Here is a 24,626-nt window from a genome sequence, read left to right on the forward strand (position 1 = left end):
TTTACCTGTCATTACAAGACCATGAACATACACGAGGGAGAACCTCTTCTTCAAAGCTTTTTTGTTGTTTCTATTGGCCTCAAGTTGTGCCAAGGGAGGATTAGATTGGGCATTAGGAAAAATTTCTTTACTGAAAGAGTGGTCAGGCCTTGGAACAGGCTGCCCAGCGAAGTGGTTGAGTCATCATCCCTGGAAGTATTTAAAAGACGTGTAGATGAGGCGCTTAGGGACATGGTGTAGTGGGCATGGTGGTGTTGGGTTGATGGTTGGACTCGATGATCTTAGAGGTCTTTTCCAACCTTTATGATTCTATTAAGTGATGCAAACATTTAGGAAAAGGTAAGATTGAGGGTTTTTGTGACTCTTGTATTGACAGGAAAGTTGGTTACATGAAAATAGTTACCATTAAACAAAAAGTGCTATACATCTTCCAGTGTTAATAGCAAAATCAGACTATTGAATAGAGTCTAGTCTTATGGAAATAATATTTTATGGGATGTTTTTGGCAATTACAGGCAAAAACATTTTGAAACCTGTTCTTCATAGATCACAAATCTGTTAGAGAGAGTTGTGATTGGAAGGTAGTAGTTGCATTGCATAGATACAGTGGTCCATCAATTATTGATTGCATGAATTTTCCCCCATTTGTCATATTTCTCCAAATATATTTTAAACTCTTTTGGATAGATCGATCATTTTTCCTAATATATTTCAATTTCTGAAGAAAAGGTTTCCCCCATCTGATGCTTAGTCTTAGCTTTTATTTAAAAATCAGAAATAAAAAGTACTTTTCTTTTAAGGCTTTGCTGTTCGCCTTTTTACTGAAAGGGGTCAAAAAGTACACTTTTTAAAAAAAACACTTTATACATGGTGCATCCAGATTAGCACAGTTTGTGTTTTGTGAAGGGTGTTCTAGAAATAGGTTCTCTGTAACCGCATCTCTCTACCTGAAGCTTAAAATTAGAGAGGAGTGAGACTTCCTTAAGCTAATGGAAAATACAGGTAGCTAAGCTAACCTGAACTCTCTTAGGCTCCCTCTGAATGTAATGGAGAAAGAGAGTTCCAGAGAGTGATTCATCCCTTTTCTCCAATTTGGGAAACTAACTGAGATGAATCAGTCTGCACAGGTGCATCATTCTTTAGATAGCTAAAAGGGTGAGGAGAGTTAAATTCCACCCTCAGTCATTACTTTTTCCTTCTACTGCATAACTGTAGTTGTTCAGAAGTTGTTCAGCCAAAGTTGAATTAAAGAGTTAACAACATATCTTAAGGAAATTCAGGAATCCTCCATTCATGCCACTGATACAAATTAGTGATGATGGACCTTCAGCCTTTCCACAAATGAGGTAATTTCAGGGACTGAGAAAAAATAGCCAATATAACATGCTTCTAGCAAATTACCAAGTGACCATGTACACATATAAATTACATTGCCCAAGATAAAGACTGTATCACTGTAAAGAGAGCAGAGATGAGTTCACTCAGGAAGACAGGTTGGGAAAGCAGCCGGCTAGACTGCTTTAACGTGTAATGGTATGGCTTTAGTTCATAGAATTTGTGGTAAAGCTGTGATGGCTTGTGTTATTCTGTGTTTTGATCTGCCCTCCAGAAACAAAGAGTATGGTTTAGATACTCATTTTAAGAACTCTAATATATTGAATGTCCAGTTGTTCCTGATTGAGGAGGTGTGCTTCTAGGAACAAATTACTAATATGTATCCTTTAAGTTGCGAATTTAATTTAAACTTCTCATATTTTCAAAAAGCATTACTGGGTTTGGGTTTTTTTTTTTTGCTAAGGGAAAACCACCACGAAAATCTGATTTTCTGCGTGGCAAAAATGTTTTGGACTGCTTTATTTTATTTCAACATAACAGGTGACATCTTACAGTTTACTTCTCAGTATGCTTCTCGTAGTACTTCTGATTTAAGTTTTCTGTGTCATTTTTAGATCAATAATACTGTATTCTGAGTGAAAACTCAATGAGTAGTACTGTTCTTGTTTTATAAAAGAGGCAATGACAGATTTATATCCCAATTCTTTTATTTTTTTATTTTAATTTTCAGAGACAGACCGTGGTAGGACTGGGAATGGACCTTCCAAATTTAAATTCGATGTTCCACTCTCCGTATCGTTGTATCACCTTTCTTTTCCATATGTCCCTTAGGCTCCTAAGAGAGTAAATTCATGCACACAGGCACAGTACAACCATGGTCAGGTTTGAGATCTTTAGGATTTGCCACAAAACAGTGATAGTAATAACTTACAGGCTAGCAGGTCCCTCTCATTTCTTCAGGTTTTTCAGCAGAACTTAACTGCAGGCATTGAACCTAAACAATGTGAGACTTCAGGTAGCTGGGAAGCTCAGGTGTCTTTGCTCCTAGGAACCTGAGAAGAGCATGACCTTACTTATCTGTGCAGTGCCAAATGCTAAACACTTGGCGTGAATATCCTGACAAAGAGGAGCCAGCCTCTGCGTTGTCCAGGTGCTGGTTAGTACTGCACAGATAAATTATTCTTCAAGCATCCAACTTATTTTCTTTTTGTCTTGTATAAACTTGCTTACAGTTCCTTCTTATATTTCAGCAGATGGCACTATAACTTAATTTCCTTGTATGCTATCAATATCTAGACATTTAATTCAGCTTCACTGAATGTTTTTGTGTTTGTAAATTCTTAAACCTCAAGAATGTTATAAATAATAAAAATATAGTCTCTAATTTGTTTATATAAGTTTTCAAGGCCTTAATTTATTAAAATATTTGAGTTTATCCAAGTTTTGGAATAGTGTAAAAATTAAGTTGATTTTACCAACTATTAACAGGATGAAATGTTTCCCTTTTTGCAGTTCATATCTAGTGCTTCCTAAAGGTAAAGAAGAGCCACAATCCCAAATGTCTTTTATGTGCTTTACTCAACCCTGTGGGAAAAACAAAAAAGGCAAATATATACTAACTGTTTACTTTTGCAGACGCAGAATGCATCCAGTGCTTCAGAATCTAAAGATCTGTCATGACAGTCAGTATGCATTACAAATTTGCCTTTATTTTTTCAGTTAAACCAATTAAGACACCTTAACCTGCAAAAAGAAATTTGTTTATTAAACATTAGTTTTTATTGTGTATAAATACACAATATAAAGGGAGATGAGTTCATTATACCATACTTACATGTCCAAGAGCTTACATTTTCTCAGTAAATACTGAATGAAAAAGTAACATGGTTCAGAACATTCTAGTTTGATGGATTTTCAGTGAGAAAGAAGGTGGGAAGTGTTTGCAGCAGTTTTCAATGTTTAATATAGTTTAAAATATATGATGTAATCCTGAGGAATACAGTCTTGATTTATCTGCCCCTTGTAAATCCCGAATTCAGAGCATCCAGGTCCTGTTAAAAGAAGGAGGCTGCAGAAGTATGTGCTTTGCCATATTGATCCTGTTTTCTCTTCTACCTGTGGTCTTCTACAGTGTAATACTTTTGTGTATGGGTTCTTCAGCGGGTACTCTGAGCAGTTGAGGGTTGTCTGCCTGACAGAGTTGCTTTGACCAGCTCTGTACTTCATGGGTAATGTAGAGTAGATTTGATAGAAGAATCCGATAACAATAAAGTACTGGGTTGGCAGGGTGTGGTATAAACATTAAGAAATTCCTGTTGTGAATTTAGATAATGTTGCATGCAAGTGGAAAGTATGCAACAAAGAAGGAGGTGGCAAAACTATATCGAGATACCAGTGCATCTCACAAGATGAATTTCACGTAAGATAGGCACAATTAACTTCTCTTTCTCCCTCCAAGTTTTTCCAACCTGAAACTTCTTAAAATGCAGTTGGGGCATGAGATTTGCTTTTTGAAAATTTTGCTACTCTTAGATTGTGTTCAGTGTGGATAGCCCGGTGTTTGATTTGATACTTTAAAAACATCCAGTATTATTCTCAACCTAACCTACAGCTGTATGCTCCCCAGGGAAATTAAGATGGATTAGAGGTTTTGTGCATCTATGTTCCTTTGTTTTTCACAATGTAATGATGTGTATAAATATAAAAATCCACTGGAGTTGGAAATGGACTTCTTACAACACAATTATGATCTCTACTTCATCAGCAATTTAAGATTTATTTTAACTAGATTAAGAAATTGTGTATTTTAGAAGAACCATGCTGATTACAAAGCTATGGTAAAGGAGGTGTGGTAGGCCGTAAAATAATGAAGGTGCTTCTTTAACTGTCTTATGATTTTTCATGCTATTTATATATGGGACCACTGTTCATCCAAATACATATTTTCCATTACTGAGTTGGCTGTATTCTAACCTTGCAGTGCTCATCCTCTGTTTAAAACTCATGAAGAAGAGACCAAAAGAAATAGGTAAATCTCAGTGTTGTTTTTTGAACTCTTCTTTTAAAACCTATGTTCTTTCTCTCGCAGTGAAAAGTCACATGCAACAAGGATTAATTTCTGTTGCTGCTCGTACTGTGATAACACATCTAGTCAACCACTTAGGCCACTATCCTATGAGCGGAGGTCCTGCTATGCTAACCAGTCAAGTGTGTGAAAACAATGACAATCCATACAGTGAAAGTCCTGAACTTTCTCCTGAACTTTTTGAGAACCCAAACCTTCAATTCTTTGTGTTAAACAATACTTCCCTGGTGTCTTGCATACAAATCCAAGCAGAAGACGACATGCCTGGGGGGGGACTGTCTGCTGGACTTGCATCTGCTAATTCAAATGTTAGAATTATAGTGCGTGATCTATCTGGCAAATACTCATGGGATTCGGCCATTTTGTATGGACCATCATCGTTATGTGGATCTTCACAACAAACCTCTTTTGCACTTTCATTATCTCAACAAGATAAATCAGAAGATGCTCTTTCATCTTTTGAGCATGTGGAGGATATATCTGCAAGGGATGGAATTACACTCCAAGTAAAAAGGAAGTTTAGAGACACTATACCAACATGGGATACCATTAGGGATGAAGAAGATGCCCTTGATGAGCTCCTGCAGTATTTAGGTGTTACAAGCCCTGAATGCTTACAGAGAACTGGTGTCTCACTCAACATTCCTGCTCCTCAACCAGTCTGCATCTCAGAGAAGCAGGAGAACGATGTCATCAATGCGATTCTGAAACAGCACACAGAAGAGAGGGAGTTTGTTGAAAAGCATTTCAATGATTTAAATATGAGGGCTATGGAGCAGGATGAGCCAACCTCACAAAAGCCCCAGTCAGCATTTTACTACTGCAGATTACTTCTCAGTATACTGGGAATGAATTCTTGGGATAAAAGGTAAAAAGAAAAGACTCACAGTTTAAGAACTTTCTTTTAAGGAATTGTGCTATTCTTACTGTGTAATAATAGTTGATCATAGAGTGGGTTAAGCTAAAAATACTCCAGCCAGCCAACAAAAGAGGAGAGGGGATGTGCAACTAAGGGGAAAAAAGCGGTTTTATTCTGCGTTTCAACCTGTCATTTAGAGAGACAGAAAGGAGGAACCTGTTGCCTTTATTGTTATTTACATTCTTTCCTTAGAACAGTATTGGAAGGCAAATTGAAGGAATGGTATCTTTTCTAATAATCCTTTCACCAACTGTACTAAGGGGTACTACCATGGGTAAAGAAGGCATCTTTTTTGCTTTCTTTGCTTCCCATGTATGTTCCTGCAAAAATCATTACCTTTCTATGCCAGAATGAGACTCTGAAAGGGTCATATTCTCAATTATTGTGTTGCTGGACAGTGTCCTGCTGCTTTGCCTGCTAAGAGCATGCTTGTATGCAGCCTCAAAGCACTGCATCTGTGTTAGCTAACGAGAAAGATGGGTCCCCTAATATTTCTTTTAACATTGGCAATGTTTGGGTACTGTCTGGGAGACAAGCCATGTTCAGTTACAAAATAGTGTCTTTGTTTACATTATTATTTTTGTGTGGGTGTAGTTAGGTGTATGTCTGCATATACATGTGGGTATGTACAAATATTAGCATCCTAGAATTTAAGGGTCTTTCTGAAATCTTCTTTTACCATAGCTGTCAAATTCCATATTAGAGGCATTGAAATATTTTCTTACTATGAAGGGAAATGGATATTCTGTAAAGCAAAACTAATCTGTGTCGCTGAGATTCACTGGAATCGGACAGAATTTTGGTGTTGTAACCCTTCTTATTTGGGTTTTTAATTCCTCAAGGCAGTCTGGTTTTGAACAGTACTGCTCTTAAACTCATTCCACTGTGTTTTGTGGGAAACATCTTAAGCGCAGTTTAAAAGAAATTAAAAGTGCCTTTCTTGCTCTAACATATTGTTTTGGTTTTTCTTCAAATTGTTACAGCTGGCTGGGTGACTAGTGAGCTATGTTCTGCTCTCTTCTGCAATTCAGAATAGCAAAAGCTCTGAGTTTAATGCACTAACTCCCTAGGACAGATTATGGGAGTGTCTTTTGTCACTAAGCATATATATTATGGCCTAGTAAAGTGTGCAGCTTATATATGCGTCAAAGGGAGTTCTGTCTGTTCTTCAGTAGAGGAGAGATTGATCACAGTTGGATCCAATATGTTGACAGAAGAAAGTGGAAAGAAGTAAAGGTTGTACTCAGGACTATAATGGATATAGAAGATTTCCTGAAGTAAAAAAAATTGCTTCTTGTATATTTTTTAAAAGATATCTTAGTATTTTATATAAGAAAGGACTATTGAAAAGGCAAAAGCATTTGTTGACTGTTGTTGAATGGACCTGCAAATGTTCTTGTACCATTCTTGTACTATTTTGTATCCATCAGTGAACAGGTGATAAGAGTTACAAATTTCTCTATTTAGAAGGAGCTTTCATCTCCTGAAGAAAAATGAGAAGTTACTTCGAGAACTCAGAAATTTGGACTCAAGACAATGGTAAATTCTTTTAATGGCTGCCTACTTACTTGTTTTAGGTGTGCTTATACTTAAATGGCTCTAATTTATAGATGTGAGAGTTTAACTAATATTTAAAATAGTTTTGTAAATTATTCATGTATTTTGCACTGTATTGTAGTTATTGGTGTTATATTGAAGTTACATTGGTGTTATTTGTAGAGTGAAACTCTGCAAGTAGAATATCATGAGGTAGAACAAACTTCAAAATGAACATTTGTATGCATAACATGGAATGGTTTTAAAACTTTGATATATCGAAGTCTCCACGTTTTAAGCTTCGGCTAATTGTTTAGCTGTTTGCCAATGCTGTTAGTATTTGAAGACATGGAATTCTAGTTGGAGTTGTTGCACAGAATTAGAAACTTTGAATTGTTTTTGTAGAAGTTGAAATAAAATCCAGAAGTGTGAGAAACCACCTTCAGTTGCTCCAATGTCTGACAGCAAGCTGTGAACCGAAGACATTGCTATAGTACTTAAAGATTGTTCATTCAGTGGCATAAGCTGCATTTGCCGCAGCATTCACAAGGCACTGTTGTTAATGGGCAGTGCAGTGCCAGTAATGCCTGTGTTACAGGTTTTGCTCATTTCAGAAGCCCAGCTATTCCATTAGCAATTGGTACTGCCAGCACCATCCTACATCTTAGAAGTGGTGAAAGGGGTAAATGCTATTCATGTATAGCAAAACTTTAGGCTCTAGAGACGACCAGACTAGGAAAGACAGAATGGGAATATGGAAATATAGAAGGTATTCAAAAAGAAGCCATATAGTTCTACTTTACTTCCTCTATCTTTTTTGATGTTTTAAAAGCCATGCTCTGTGTGTACTTTTGCATATTTTGATTTCATATTAGTAAAGGCACTGTCATGCAGTGACCATTCTCTGTTTTACAGCCGAGAGACACACAAGATTGCAGTGTTTTATGTTGCTGAGGGACAAGAAGATAAACACTCCATTCTTACTAATACTGGGGGAAGTCAAGCCTATGAAGACTTTGTAGCTGGTCTTGGCTGGGAGGTATTTGTTAAAACGTTTTTATCCTAAGTTTGTTTACAGAGAAAATTACAGATCCTTTTAGATATTGTAAGTCTTCGGCTCTTTAGCATTACTCACAAGTACTGAAATACACTGTTTTGCAAGTAGGATGTGGAGAAGAATTCTGATTTTAATTTCATTAGCAATACTAGCTATTTAATTTTAAGCTCTTTCGATTTAAGAAAGTTTGTGCAGGCAGAGATGATTCTTTAATGTGCAGTCCTGTACTTGGCTTTCATGGACTGATTAGGAGGCATCCTGAGTTCCTTCTAGGCCTGTAAAGTGTTAAGTCCATTGAAATTTGAGATTTGCTCAAATCTGGGAATCTAAAAACTACAAACATGCAGCTTCTGTCATGCTCCCTTCTTCATGCCTTCCACTGCAGGCACGTATCTGTTCACACACTCCGCTCCATGTCTCTTCCAGCAGCCAGAAATACTGTGATGTACCCCATCATCTATATCGACCTGCAACTCTGTAGTCACTAGTTCGATACTGTTACGAGGATTTCCTTTTTTGCATCCTTTCTTTCTGACCGCACAGGATTAACTTCCATTGTAAAGTTCAACTCAGCACTGTTGCACAGAAGTACAGGAATCACTCCTGCTCCTGGCTGGCTGCATAAGAATCTGCAGGTTTTCTGTTCCTCTTGTGACTTGTGTTCATCGGGAGTGTCCACAGGAGTGTCCATCTTATTTGTTCTTTTTCTTACTCCTTAGGTATATAAGAGCACTACTAGATTAGCAGTGTGGATAATGGTTCTGACTTTTCCACAGGACAGCGGAAAACTGCTAGAAGTCTGCTGACTGTCACAAACATAGATGTTTATTTGCCACATTCCTGATTCTTCAGGAGAAAAAAAAAATCACATTAATGTCTTCAAATATCCTCCTTTAGTGGGTTAATTCTCCTAGCCTTTATTAGCTAGATTAAAGAGTTGCTAATTTGGATTAATATTCCATGGTGAGACATCTAATATTTTAACCTCTTAACATTAAATTCTGGATCATTTATTAACAGAAAAGCAAATATATCCCATGTGGGCAGAGATTAAATGTATTCACATCTGAGATACAGGTTTCTTTAGGCACTGTTGTAAAAGTGAAATAGCACCTTAGGCATGCTTATTTGTTTCAGTGTCAAACTGTTTCCCATAGAACTAAGACTTAGAAACTTACCTACAAATTATCAGTTAGTTTCCTGTGATTTTTTTCATATTCACAGAATGAAAATTTTTCAAGAAAATATATGGAAGGTAACAAGACAATTTAAAATTATCTGGCTCTCACGCAGGGTTTCTTCAGAGGTCAGGTCAAGGCTGATGTAGTATCACAGAATTTTTAAAAATTCTAAAAGCACATGTAAGTGACTGCAGTCAGCTGATCAGGGAATAATGCAGTAAATATTCATTTACACCACCTTTCCTTTTCTCTAACCTTGTCTTCCCAGCAGCATCTGTGGTGACAGTGGAATATAGAATGCCACTGCGTTGCAGTTGATTTCCAGTCTAGTCAGCGAGTCTGAGCTCTTTTAGAAAAGCATAACTGTACTATTGTGAAAAGGGCCTTCACTTTTAAAAATTCAGTTGACAGTGCATTTCAAAGTATAAAGAATGTATTTATCACCTGATAATTTTTTTTTCTCCTAATGCTTCCTGGGCTTTACTTCTAGGTAAATCTCACAAACCATTGTGGCTTTATGGGAGGACTGCAAAAAAACAAAAGCACTGGACTGACCACTCCATATTTTGCTACCTCGACAGTAGAAGTAATGTTCCATGTGTCAACAAGAATGCCTTCTGATTCAGATGACTCTTTAACAAAAAAGGTAGGTGTTTCTGAATAACAGATTTTCTTTTGGTAATAAAGCCAGATAAATTAAAGTCAAAGAAAACATTTTCTAAAAAAACATAGACTATCATAACACTTTACCTGCTAATAGTTGGTATCTTACTGAAGTAGGTAAAGCCATTTAAATTATTCTCTACCAATTTCTAATTTTGCCATACTGGTGATATTTGCCATCATTGCAAATGTTGGCAGGATCACATTGCATAGTGGTGAAAGATGAAGGGAAGTAATGGTTTGGGTGGAAGAAAAAGCATTACTTCTGAATGATGTTTTAGTACTTTGAGATGTACTTTAAATACCAATTAATAAATATGTGGTGAGTACTTTCTAAGATGACTTTTTATTCACTTAAGAGTCACATATTGTCTATTAACCTAATTTTCCCTTCAAAAAAAAGTTAAAAATACTAAGAATTCGATAATGTTTATTGTATGTAAGGTGTTTTGTCTTGGAGCAGGCACAAATGTTCAACAGTGGTATGATCTCTCATAGCCACATTAAGAAAAAAATGGTTTTCTGTATTGGTATTTTTTTCTTTAGAATTTAATAAATTCCACATTAGTGATAATAAGTTACAGTCTCAAACATGTGTCCTATTATAAATGAACAATTGGCTATCATTAGACTGTCCCCCGTCCTGCGTACATACATCTTCAGATGTGCTAATCCATTCAGTAGACACGTTAATGAGCGCTGGTTGAAGTGTAATATTGGAGGAACTGAAGCTGGTTGACCTCAGCATGGAGTTTAATACTTGTAATTAAATTAGACAGTAGACAGTGAAGAGAGAAATAGCCATGCCTCTGGCAAGCTTCAATTATTAATGACTTTTTTGTTCTTTGTGTTCACTTGAAGAAAAAAATATTGTTGTTATTGTTATGATTATAGACTGACTATGAGTTCTAACTTCTCACTGTCGCATCTTAGGTTGGTTTGTTTGGTGGTTTTTTTTAAATTAAAAAATGTTTTTTCTTGTATGCCTATGGTGCTGGGTCCTTTCTGTTCTTCATTTCCTGAAGTAGAGCCAGGGTAATACTTAGGTTGTTAAATGATTTATAAAAGTGGTTTAGTACCAAAAATAACTAATTTTAAAATAAGATTGTTGCTATTGTTCTAGTATGGAACAGTGTGTGTATATAGATTTTTCTAAGCTGACTGGCTTCTGTATTTTTTAAACAGAAACTCGGTTTTATAAAACACAGCTTGTAATTATCCTTACAATATTTTTTTATAGTCTGTTTGAATTAGAGCATTAAAAAGTGTTGACAAGGCAGAAGATGGGTCACGGTGAAAATTAATTCATAATAAATAATCTGCAAATGCTGTGGACTTCGGCAGAACACACAGGCAGGATCTCATATCTGTTTCCAGGAGCACCCTAAAGCTACATATAGCTGTTCCTGCTAGGCAAGGTTCAGTGCTGGTCCAGGCTGCCTGTGATTTAGCTTGAGAAAATGGTGTCAGCTGGACTTTTTAACAACTCCAGCTTGCCCCAGGCCTATTTCTCTCCTCCTTTACCCGCAGTCTCACTCGTCAGTAACATGGAATATTTGAGGACTGTATGGATAAGTAGAGTGTATCAAAAGATTGGGATTATATTTGTAGCTCAGCTACTGATGGGCTGTTTAACCAAGCTGCTTTATTTCTGTGTGACTTTCTTTCCTGTTCTTCCTCAGTGTGTGGGTTTTGTTCTTCTTTTTAAGCCCAGTTTCCCCATGAATGGAGGCTTGTGAGCCCGTCTTTATGTCTCTCCTCCCTTCCCTAACACCTTTTGGCCCATTTCAATCGAATTTGAGAGAGTCATGTTTCAAAGGTGTTAATTTCATGTATGTTTAATGAAGATAGGCTAAGTAAAGGAGATAGAGTGAGAGAGACTCTTAGTGCTCCTACTCAGCAGGTAAAGACTGCATGGGAAGGAGCATTAGACATCAAGGAACCAGCACCAGGGAGAGGTGCTATGAAAGTCATCCCAGACTTGAGAAAAGCATCAACTGAAGTCTGCATCTTGGGAGAAAGCAGCAAGTGTTATCAGGAGATGTGAGCAGGAAAACAGGCCTAACTCTACTACTAGTTCTGCAACTACTCGTGCTGCTTAGACTGAACACATCAGCAAAAGGAATGTGTTTTATGAGATGCTGGCCAGCTCACACACAACATGGGGGACCTCAAAATAATTTGAGAGCCGTGTGTGTGCTAACAATTGTAATTGTTCTGAGTGTATGTACTGTTACGATCTCCAGAGGAACTTGAGTTTTGAGCTTCTCTACAGATCTTCCATGTACTTTCTTTGTCTCTTTCACTCAATGGGAGAAAAACAAGCAAATTTGCAGTAGTTGGCTTAGAACTGCTGCTGGTTTTTATATTGTGAATGTGCCTAGAGGTGCATGATAGGTTGATCTTATAAATGGAAATTAAATTAAATTAAAACAAAACTTCTTCCTGCCAGTCCAGCCACTACAAAATCAAGATTCTGCTGTTTCAGAGTCTAAGCCAATTTTAAACTTATTTTCCATCAGTCTTACAGAGTAGTAAATAAAACTTTTAAGTGACTTGGATACCTCTGAAGCATTTGTTTCTGAAGACATAAACAAGAGCAAGAAAATACATTAATTCAGGGAGAACAGATGAAAATCTTCTGAATTTGTAAAGGAACTTGACATTGAAATGCATATATAAAATAGGTATTTAATTTGCAAATAGTAAATTAAAGATTTAATGCTGATAATGCAATTCATTTTGTTTTTCTTAGAATTAAAGGTTAGAGTAAAAAGTATTTACACTATCCTTACAAGAACAAACTTGCAAAGAAAATATCGGGATTAGATGAAACTGTGAAGACTCTTAGTTCACAGAATGAGAAAGCTCATGTTTGTGCCTCTACAGCTTATCACCTGTCTAGCTCCTCCTTCCTTAGCCTGATAAAGGAATGAAGGCGTTGTAGGTGAGAATATTATACACAAGATATGTAAATAAAAAGTATTAATGTTATTAATGATTAGAATATTAACTCATCTTGGGCTTTGGGTGTATTACATGATTTTAGGTTATGTGTGACATCGTCCTAACCACATAAAAGATTTATAGTTCCCAGTATTTATAGCTAGTTTTTTTTATTATGGTATTAACATGTATTGGGAACTTCAAGGTTTATAGACGTAAATTATTAATACAGTATTCTTTGGAGCTACAATTAAGTACGCACATTGCTTTAAAAAAAAAAAAACAAACACACCATAGTTGTTGAAACAAAGTTTTGTGAAAAATTCAACTAGAGGGTACATATGCTGTAGACAGCAGTGCTGCTTACATTTAATGCGCAAAAGTAGCTGCATTAAGCCATTACTTCAGATGTTTCTGCTCCTTCTGTTCTTTTTATAATGAACACTTCCATTTTTGAAGAAGAAAAAAGTTCGGGCTAGCTGTTGTATCATAAGAAAATATAATAGCCTTTTTTCTCCCTCCTTTAGGTAAGTGAGTATTAGAAATTACGGTAATTTTGGCAAGAGTTCAAGGGTTAATGCAACAGATAAATAAAAGGAATTTTCTGTAAATTGAGCCCTGCATTATTTCACTTGTCTTGCCTTTCCAAACCTAACTCATTTAATTTTAAAAAGTAAATACTTAAATTCTTCCTGACAGTGTGCTTTGCTTTTACTATCGTTTATTACTTCAATTATACTTGGTATCACTTAGAACAATCTGCCATTTGGAAATTTCAGTATAGCCTGCAGCTTAGTATTAAGTCTGGCTGCTATTGTAACATGTACAGCATATGACACTAATGTATCAAAATTAGATTTGATCATCCCTCCTGGTTATATTTATTTCACGTTTCTTTTGTATTCAGTTAACATAAATGTATTAGGAGAGCTGACACATGATGATGGCTATAGAGTAAGAATATTTTAAAGTATTTTGAGTTAAATTTGAAATTTCAGGTAACCTAACAGTCGGTCATTTTTATATATTTGTTTTAATGGAGTAGAGTTTCAAAGCAAGCCTAAAAAAATCTGTTTGTCTCTGACATCTCCTCAGGGCTGTCTTCCCGACAGCTCAGGTTCAAAATGGCTAAAACAGAGTTCTTAATCTCTTTCTTATTGCCACCTTTCTGGATCACCACGGATAACATGACCATTGTGCTTGTCACTTGTGCCCATAGCCTGAAATCGTCTTTAATTTGGTCCACTTTCTGGATTCTTACATTCAGTCTGTGCTTAAGACTTGGTTCTTTTTTCTGCGTAACATTTCTTGCAACATAGCTTTTCCATACACACAGTTAAAATTTATCCGCTATATCCTAAACTGTTATTTTGATTGCTGAGCCTTCCTTTTGCTGGCCTTGACACTTTCATTCTTGAAGAAGGCTGCTATAAAAGACATTTTTCTAATCTTTAACTCCTTTTTACAGTTTCTTTGCATTTGTCCATCTCCATTTTGTGTCTTGCCGTATGCTTAGATAATAAACTCCCTAGAGCAGTTTGATCTGCATTTATGCAGTATTTAGCATTTTAGAATATTGGTATGTAACCTATAGTTCCAGGTGTTTCAGCTATAGTGTCTTACCAGTTACTTGAAGTATAACATTATTTTAGAGAATTTTATTATTTATTTTATGTCTCTAATAAGGATTTGCACTTTGTTTTGCTTACTGTGATTTATGCACATAAAAAGTTGTATATTTAGGAAGACAAGGTCAGGAAATTAGTGTGAAGATGTAGTGGCTTACACAACTGGTGGTGAGTTTTGAGTAGCCATTTACACAGATTTCAGCCTTGGTACCTGTACATTCTGTGTGCACTAAACCTGATTCTGTTAGATGACAATGGGACCACACCTTCTTCTTGGGAAACCATGTTGCTGTCTGTCCTTTAGGTTTCAGTGAGTGGAGGTGATTGTAGCTCAGTATCTTTGTAGCATTTGTGTACAGGACACTGAATTCTAGGATGCTTCCAATTCAATACAAAGACGTAAAGAATCCAGATTAAAGTTGAAAGGGGTCAGGCTCTGGCTCTCTGGTGTAATAATTACAGTGAATGATGGATTCTCCAAATGTTTGCTGTGCTTGCAGGAGAGCTTTGTTGTGGAGCACTGCTCAATTTCAAGGTCCTTCAATAGGGAACAGAAAAATGAAGTAGAAAAACTGAAATTCTTCTTTCTAAAAAGTTTATGCAAAACCTAGCAGACCTTGGAAAGGTTTTCTAGATAATTTCAGGTACTGGATCTCTTCCATGAATCAAGTGTTGTTGATGAATCAAGTTACCACCATTCCAGCTTTCTCATAAGCTTGCTTGCTGACCATGGTGGGGACATCTGAAAGAAGTAATAAGGCGCACTATGTTAGTGTCAGAGCTTTTTCTAATCTACTCTTGAAAAAGGAACAGAATGACTTATCCAGAACTTAATTATTCTCCAAACATAAAGATGAAATTAGCAACATCCAGTCTTGTTTACTTGTCTATTATTTTTGTCAGTCTTCTACCTCCTGTAATGGAAACAAGGCATCGATCATAGTTTTGATCTTGAGTACTTTACATCTTCTTATAAACTACCATTCACGGTTTATACTGTCATCCACCTACTTGCACCATCTGATTCTGACTCTCAATCCATATATGTCACAGAGATGCCATTCTACACTTTACTCAAACTGAATCTTTGTCAAATCATTCTTGGTAGTAATCATGAGGTGAAACACACCTGACAGGACTTGGAACTCATTGGAATAACCTGATTCATTTTGCTTTTCCTCTGAAGTAGTTAGTGCTTTTAGCCTGGAATGTATACTCACATCTCTATGGGGGTGTGAAGCAAACTTTGAAATTGGAGAGAAAAGTCACTAATGGCTTCAGTACACTTGGCATCCAAAAATATGTGCCCCTTGTCAGTAGTCCTCCTCCTGAAATAACCACACAGTACACTTTTATCACACCAAAATCTGTGTCAGTCTGATGTGAAAGCATGCATCAGTAGCCATGCTCTGCCTGGGTAGCTTTCACAGGAGTGCAAGAACTGATGTCCTGTCTGATTAGCTGCAAGTATCAGTAACAGGCACACAGGGGCAACCTTTGATAAATGAAATTCAGAGGCAGTGATGCCCTCAAGAAGCTGCACTATGGAAACTCTCTATATGTTTTGGATTTTAAAGCCATTTATTTGTCATGTACACTGTCCTTTGTTTCTAACAGTGTATGAGTTTGTTGTCTTTGAGTCCAAAGATGGTAAGTAAAGGAGGGCTAATTCTTCTAGTAAATAGTTCAATATTAGGAATTAGGAATGGTGCAATTCAGTGATGGGTGTATCAGTCCTAGTTCGGCTTTTTTAGTCAGTTCAATGAGTTCAGTTCAGTCAGTGCACCGGATGGCCATCCCTCAATCTAGGATCATGCAGTTTTTTCACGTTTCACAAGATTTCATATCTAAACTGATTTGCCTCTTGCTTTCTCTTTGGTTAGGCAGCCTTATCTTTCCTGAGCTTTTCACTTGCTTCTAAGTGCAGGCCCATCAGTTCCTCATACTCTTCTCTCATTGTCATATTTCACCAGATAGTTTGACTGTCACTTCACCTAGAAAGGTAGGAGAAGTTCAGGCCCTCAGAACAATTCCAAGGTTAGTTGTCTTTTACGATGTTCATCGCTGCTAAGTGTCATCCAAGGTTTCTGCAGCCAGTGTTTGCGTGTTGCACATCAGTCATTCGGGTGGCTGCCTGGTTTTGTTCTAATCTAGTCAAATAAAACTCAGCATAGTGAATGTTGTTATAACCAATTCTTTTGTTGGGCTGGGTTTACGGTTGGCACAAGAGCATCCCTAACGAAGTGTTGTTCAAAATAATTCAGCCATCCACAAAAGAGGCAAGAACAGCTTGCTTCAAAGGAACTGCAATCATTGTAGATTAGATGTATGTATGATCTGGTCCAGGCAAAACAAATGACTTTTTGAGCATCAGACAAGATGTAGCGTATTGATGCCATCTGTCCTTTGCCCAGTCCAACACTGAAGAAGATCCTTTTCTTGTTTCAGTCTGATACAATTTAAAGCCAGCAGAGAAGAGTAGAGGCGGCTTCTTTTTTTCCTTTTTTTTTTTTTTTTAAGTCTGCTGCTGACAACCAGTATAAGCTTTCAGGTAAGACGAAGGTAGCATTCCAGGAGGTTTTGTAATATAAACAAGTGAATACTTGCAGTGAAATTTCTCTGATGACTGTGTATATGTTTTGCTTTTATTTAAAGTGCCGTTATGTTCTGAAAATGAATACAGAAAATTGTTGCCTTTTTATACAGTAACTTCTTCTAAGTGCTCAGATTAGTATCTGTATGTTACCTGTTAATAGCAGTGCTGTTCTTTGAATAACATCAAGGCAATTGTTTGACAAATTCTACCTACCTAAAGCTGTGCAAACAAACTGAAAACTGTAGGTGAAGACAATTGTCAGCTATAATTGGTGATGCACAAGGAGGAAAAAATGAGATTCCAGCTTGAATTTTCAGAAATAGCCCTTACTGGAAAGAAACTCACATTTAATAATCTGAATATTTACAGTATATGTAAAGCCTCTCTCCATGATGTCAACAGTCGTTTAGCAGATAGTAACGTTTAGCAGAAGGAGCATTTTGGAGCTTCAGTGCAGATAATTCCAAAGTGTTCAAGATATTCCTTAATCTGGTTATATGATTACAACTGAGGATACAGCATGGATTTTGAGGAACCCATTTGGCCATTCTGAGCCAAATCAAGAGCCATTTGGGATTTTTTGGGGACAGGGGGAGTTATTTTTACGAAGGTACACAGGTTTCATGGGAAATGAGCATTTAGTTTAGTTAATCTAGGGGCTATGGAAAATGCAGTAGCTGTTCTCCTTGAAAAGCTTTTTGTTTGTAGTAGCCAGTTTGGAATTTGGCTAGAATGATGAGGTTAAAGACTGCTCAGATACATAGCTTTTAAGCAGATGTTCATTCATATTGTTTAAAAATTCATATAGAATTTAGTAATTCGCTGCCTATCAATGATGGCAATCCTGAAGGCATTTTAGTAAATCAGATTGAATCACTCTGCATTCTTGAGATAACAGAAACAAAATCTAGCTTTCAGTAGAAAACAGATATTGACATATCTGTTAATTTAAATAGACATTTAATGTATAAAATATATAGCATCAATGTATAAAGATGTATAGCACAAACCAATACTGTGAACTAATACTGTCATTGAAATTGTAAGAGAACTATAGTGTAATTTGTTTAATTTATTAATTTTTCTTTATTTCTTTTTAGTGAGTTTGTCCTTTTGAAATATGAGCATTTAGTATAGCTGTATGGCTATAGAATAGATTTAAACTGATGGGTTTTTATCCCTGCTTTTCCAGCTAAGACATTTAGGAAATGATGAAGTACACATTGTCTGGTCAGAGCATACTCGAGATTATAGAAGAGGAATAATTCCAACAGAATTTGGTGATGTTCTTATAGTTATCTATCCCATGAAAAACCATATGTTCAGTATCCAGATCATGAAAAAGCCTGAGGTAAGAGATTTTTTTTCTTTTGTGTTTCCTCCGTCTGTTTAATATGAACTGAGCTGTGTTTTGAATCTGAGTTTTTGGTGTAATAGATTGATCCAACAAGGTGATGTGTCTTTAACATTGACAATTGCAGTGGTGGTAGGAGGAAGAGGAAGAACTCAGTGATTACAATGCATAGTAAAATCAGTAACTTGAAATTGCAAAGCCCTGATCCTGTCAAGCATATCTGCCAACATCATAAACTAGAAACGAAGCTAGAATATTCTGCATAATCATTTAAATATTAAGATAAACTTGGCAAAATTCTTTATCAAATTTGATACATAACTGTGGGAGTTGAATAATACCCTGCTCCAGCTTTCTCCATCCATGTCATATTCCCCTTTCTTCTTCTCAAAGCTAGTTTTCACTTTCTCCTTGACTCCACACAAGAATTTGGAGATTAATTCAGCAAAGCAAGACCGTTCATCTCTTAGGCATATGAACACACTCTCTTTCTAATGACTGTTCCTCAAATGTCTGTGTTGGCCCTGTTCTTAAAACAGTGGTTTAGGGTATCGAACACAGACTGAGTAAAAGTAGTCATGAGTGTTTGTACTGCAGAATTTCGGTGTGTGATGTCACTTGCCATGAATTTCTATACTTTAACTATTAAATTTCTTTCTAGAAGCACTGATATTAATAAATAAAGTGTGACAGAAATAGGATTCCCTCTCTATGATGATTGCCTCTATCTGATGATAGGCATGAAATGATACCCAGTACGTGGTCTTGTTATTACTGGGTTACTTATGTTTTTAATTAATAAATATATTTACTTACTACTTTAAGTACAAAAAGTTGTGTTATTGGGGGTGTGCAGGTTAAGAAAGAAAAAGAAAACTGCTAAGAGCAGGGATTGTTGTTACTCCAACAAGAGGTTCTTGTATGTGAAAAAAGAAGTGCCTTCCATCAGATTTCAGTATTCTCAAAACTACATTAAATGACCGATGGCAAAAATAATACAGGGATCTAAAATTCTTTTGCAGCATTGATTTTATCTTAGCAGGAAGAATATTAGCGTACACTCTGCTGCCTTTGCTGACCTGATGCACAAAGTGCTCTTCACATGCTTTATGCTAGCAGCTTCAGAACTTTATTCACATGTATAGGAAATGAAGATACTTAATAGAGTTTTAATTTCTTTTTTCTTAAATTGCAAAATGATGATCGATTAGAGAAAAATGTAATGCCAAAACATAAGATCCTCCCGTTCTGTAAACCCTTTGGGTGCTACCTATACTAAACATCAAGGTTTTCTACTGATCTCACAAATAAGGCTTTACACTTAGGGTCCAAAGAGGCCAAACTTTCACCAGAGATTTCTCCTGTAAAGGGCTTACAATCTGTTAGTATAGATACCATAGAAAGGAAGAAGAACAGGTAGAAGAAGAAAGTGGAAGGTGAGGGTCAGTCAGCCAGTAATTGTATGACAGTTGCACATTGAGTTGGTCCTTATGGACATGTTATATCTAAAGCTATGATAAATATTATTTTAAAATTTGAGTAATTATTCCTTTTGCTTACTACCACCTACAATATTGTCATCTAGCCTTTCAACGTCATAAACATCATATGCATGACTGTTCCTAGGATTTTGGCAGCAAATGTTGGAAGTAAGCTTTGATGAGTCATAGTATTCAAATGGTTGCTTAATTTTCTTCAAATACTGTGTTATCTGTTACCAAGGATATCAAGCCGTTACATGGCTGTATATTTCTACAAGAGAAAAGGTCTGTCATGGAGCACAATAACCGGTCTGATTATCTAGCGATGAGGAGAAAAAAAAAATATATTTGAGTGCTCTATTGTTAATGTTGATTGCTAATTGTTATAGCGAAGATCTTGCTTTATGTTGAACTTCTTAATTTTTTATTCAGGTTCCATTTTTTGGTCCACTCTTTGATGGTGCTATTGTGAATGGAAAAATTCTTCCTATTATGGTTCGTGCAACAGCTATAAATGCAAGCCGTGCATTGAAATCATTAATCCCATTATACCAAAACTTGTATCCTTTCACTCAAATGGTTTCCAAGGCATATACATTCCCTTGCAGTTCTACAGATAGGATCTTCATGGTTTCTGTCATCTTATATCTTTGTCAGCTTAACATACGGAAAATATTTTCAATTTTTTATGGTGATGATGCCTTTAAGAAACTTAAACCCATAGAAGACCCCTGGGGGTGCTGATTGACAGCCGGCTGAACATGAGCCGGCAGTGTGCTCAGGTGGCCAAGAAGGCCAACGGCATCCTGGCCTGTATCAGAAATAGTGTGGCCAGCAGGAGTAGGGAGGTGATCATGCCCCTGTACTCGGCACTGGTGAGGCCGCACCTCGAATACGGTGTTCAGTTTTGTGTCCCTCACTACAAGAAGGACATGGAGGTGCTGGAGCGTGTCCAGAGGAGGGCAACGAAGCTGGTGAAGGGCCTGGAGCACAAGCCTTATGAGGAGCGGCTGAGGGAACTGGGGTTGTTTAGCCTGGAGAAGAGGAGGCTGAGGGGAGACCTCATCGCGCTCTACAACTACCTGAAAGGAGGTTGTAGCGAGGTGGGTGTTGGTCTCTTCTGCCAAGTAACTAGCGATAGGACAAGAGGAAATGGCCTCAAGTTGCACCAAGGGAGGTTTAGATTGGACATTAGGAGAAATTTCTTTACTGAAAGAGTGGTCAGGCCTTGGAACAGGCTGCCCAGGGAAGTGGTGGAGTCACCATCCCTGGAGGTATTTAAAAGACGTGTAGATGAGGCCCTTAGGGACATGGTGTAGAGGGCATGGTGGTGTTGGGTTGACGGTTGGACACGATGATCTTAGAGGTCTTTTCCAACCTGTATGATTCTATGATTCTATGATTGATTCTATAAGACAATCCAGATGAAGACCAGCCTTTTTTAATACTTTTTTAGTTAAGTGAAGAATAGTGCTGAAAAATCGCCTGTTTCTAATATTTTATAACATGTACTTATCACTTCTTGTTAAACAAAATTATTTTAATGACCATGTTTGAGTAGACTTTCTAAAATAGCAGTGTCATGGTATTAATAATCTTTCTTTCTTTAAGATATTTAGTATTTATCCAGTATTAATGTGACATAGTTTTGTTTTCTAATTCCAAGAGGGATATGAATGTTGTTTTCCTTCAAGATGAGAAATTTGTTATATTTTTATCATACAGATTTTGTTACTCAGCTCAGAATACAAAGTTGTTGTCAAAATGATGTTAGTGTTTTTGTAAAGATGTCAGAAAAGGTTATCTCATTTTTTTTCATTGGAACTGAAATTGTAGTTTTTTGAAAGAGCTGCTCTTGGAAGAATAGATTTACCAACCAGAAATTAAAAAACATAAGGTAAGTCAGTCACTTATACCTCTCCCCTTCTTAAGGTTGAGTTCTGTTATATACCTGTTAGATAAATCAACAAGAACATACTATTTTTTAATTTCATAAATTGAAAGGTAAGTTCAAATTTTGATCCAAAAGAAATTCTGTGCTTAATTTCCACCCAAGCTGTAGATACTTGTATTTATCATGTGATAGATTGTTGCTAAAATACTCTGTTTTTTCTAAGGCTGACTGTTAATACTCAGAGTTTTTGATTAGATACCATGAAGTGGATTTACAGATGAATGATGGATGGTGTTTGATGTGATCACATTAAATGACGTTTGTGCCATTTCTGTAGATGACAGATGTTGATTCATTGCATTTTTATGTTTGGAAAGGTCCGATCTTTTTGTCATTACTCAAGTGGCTTAATCAAAGAATTTAAAATGTATTATCATCATTATACCATGAAAAGTGATGGCTTATAGCATTATATTGATGTATAGTGATGAGCAATTGGAAAACAATTTACTTTGAAATAGCAAACTTTCAGTACCAAAAAAACCCACAAACTAGTATGTTTGAACTTCTTTACAGAATATGGAAGTTGTAATAAATTCCTTGGACATAGCTTGCCAGCTTAATGTCTAGAATTGGCCAGTTCCTAAGAGCTGTGTATTGCACGTTCACTTTTAATTCAGTTCTCCAAATTGTACTTTTTATATGCATCAAAGCACTGCATGTCATTTATGACATAATGTGGCCTCCATTAAAATGTTGATATTTGTCTCCTAATACAGTTAGCATGATAACTGGAAAGCATTACGTATATTTAATATTAGATAGTATTGGTTGGTGGGTTTCGTATCATCACTTGGTAAGCTTATGAAGCACCAGTTGATTGGGCACTGATGTTAAAGGGCAGCTTTGTTAAGTAGTTGGTGGAATTCTTTTTGCACCTGGCTTGGAATATCTTATATTCAGTGCTTTGTATAATACTTTAAAAAATAAAATGGGGGTGTGGGCAGTTCTTTAAAAGCTGTTTGCTTGGCGTGAAATTAGAAAAAACTTTACAAACTTCCCTGGCTTGAATTAGGATATGGTGGAGTCACTTGTGTCAGTGGAGAATAGCAAAAAATGTTAAACTTCAAGGTTTGGCCTAGCTCTCAGTGGTTTAAAAAACTCTTGATTAAAAACGTCATGAACATGCTCTTGGTATTCAACCCGTGGCCAGATTTGAGGTCAAGAAGGAATTTTCCTCATGCAAAAATGGCAAAGACTGGTGGGTGTTTCCTGTAACATGGACATGGTCTGTTAATTAGGAATATTTGAAAATTGAATCTAATTATGTTCCTGCAATAGCGGGGAATTGAAGACATTAAGGATGTCTTTAGTGTCTCCCGCTTTTTTCCTCTGCCATATTTTAGCTATGGCTGTAGCAGTTCACTGTTGACTTTTAAGTTTGTTGTGGGCTGAAGGGTGTGGGGGCAGGAGTATTTTATGGTCTGTGGTTACCTAGCTTTTCTGAAGACTCCACTAGACTTGATGTCTCTTGCAGAAGACAGGATTCATTGATCAAGGTGGTCTTCCCTTGTGTTGGAGTGTTGCTGGAGCAAAGAAAAAGAGGGCTCAGAGTGCTGAAAACAATACGTTCGAACAGGGAGGAAAAAAGGAACAGAGAAACTATTTTTCAGAAGGTACACCAAAAGCAGAGATGCAGCTGGAAGAGTGAAGCTGATAATCAAGGCTTCCCACGTGTCCAGGACCATAACGGTGTCAGTGAAAGAGAATTCTGAAGTGATCTGCTTGAAATTAATTTTTGTTTACTTACTTATGAGTATCTAATATACTGGAGCAGTGTTAGTTTATTAGGAACTTTGATGACGGTTAGTAGAAATTCAGTTTAATGTGGATCTTGAGGGAACAAGGATACTTGAGACTTCTGTCAAACAGAACACATTTCAAGCCCTACACTTCTGTGTTAGCTGTCTTAATTTCAAAGCCAGCATCAGTGTACGGATGTCTCTGTGCCTGCAGGTGTGTGGTTCATTTCACTGTGCTGTGTAATACTTGGTGGGCACCCTTTGGCTCAGTGTGGAGTTGGTGATGATATGTAGGTCTGTTCTTATCTATGTTTGAGAAATATTCACAATGTCACGTTGCAGATCTTTGTGGTGAGGATGGATCATGGTGAACTCTTAATTTAAAAGTAGGATTGTGTTGATCTGCTTGCATGTGGGATGTGAAGAAAGTGGCACTGAGTTTGGCCCTCCGACTTCCAAGGAGGGGCTTATCCATCCTCCAAGTTAGTGCATTTTCTAAGTGCAGACCTGACTGAAAAAATCAGCTGTCATTTGTAATCAGCAGGGATATTCAGTCCTCTTCATGTAACCTGATTGCAACTTTTTCCTTATTGCGCTAGTCTGTTAATCACGATGTGGCAATGGGTAGTACGTGTGAATAGTATAATAATGGTTGCATGGATACAGGAAATTCTGCTCATCTCCCTTTTATAGTCTGCCCTGACTTTGAGCATGTATTGTACGGTCTGAAGTAGCTTTCTGAGATTGACATACTCTGTCAGTCACCTTCCTCTTTCTGACATTATTTTGATACTTCTGATAGCAAACTTAGATAGCAAAACATTTTGAAGATTTGATTTTTTTAATGGTTTTTAAAGGTTTCATCTGCTCTGTGTTTTTATTCTTTGCTCAGAATACTATAATGATATGTTTCCGTATTGTAGTATTTTAAGATTAAAAATTTACTAAATTTATCAGCAAACATCAGTCGGGCATGGCAGGTATCCTGCTTTAACTTGATGCTTGACATTTTCATTGCTGCAACTGCCTGAAGAGAATATTGCCATTTTGGGTGGAGTTTCTGCATTGATTTGTGGAATTTGCTTTAGTTTCCCCTTTGAGGATTCTGCAGTCCCTCAACTGTCTTTTGGTGGCCTGGCTTTCTTGTAA

The 24,626-nt window shown here is 36.8% G+C and overlaps 1 protein-coding gene across 5 annotated transcripts in view; it reads left to right on the forward strand.

Annotated features, from left to right (window-relative positions):
• Nucleotides 1–24,626, forward strand: part of RALGAPA1 (Ral GTPase activating protein catalytic subunit alpha 1) — a 133,948-nt gene that overhangs the window by 81,528 nt on the left and 27,794 nt on the right. For all 5 annotated transcript variants that reach the window (XM_075151628.1, XM_075151633.1, XM_075151631.1 and 2 more), the window contains 6 exons: nt 4,424–5,288; nt 6,807–6,878; nt 7,791–7,914; nt 9,604–9,759; nt 18,139–18,297; nt 20,214–20,341. In XM_075151628.1, the coding sequence (XP_075007729.1) occupies nt 4,424–5,288; nt 6,807–6,878; nt 7,791–7,914; nt 9,604–9,759; nt 18,139–18,297; nt 20,214–20,341 (1,504 nt within the window). The remainder of the gene's footprint in view (nt 1–4,423; nt 5,289–6,806; nt 6,879–7,790; nt 7,915–9,603; nt 9,760–18,138; nt 18,298–20,213; nt 20,342–24,626) is intronic.

Source organism: Calonectris borealis, chromosome 5 (genome assembly GCF_964195595.1).
Source record: "Calonectris borealis chromosome 5, bCalBor7.hap1.2, whole genome shotgun sequence".
In the NCBI taxonomy this organism is placed as follows: domain Eukaryota; kingdom Metazoa; phylum Chordata; class Aves; order Procellariiformes; family Procellariidae; genus Calonectris; species Calonectris borealis.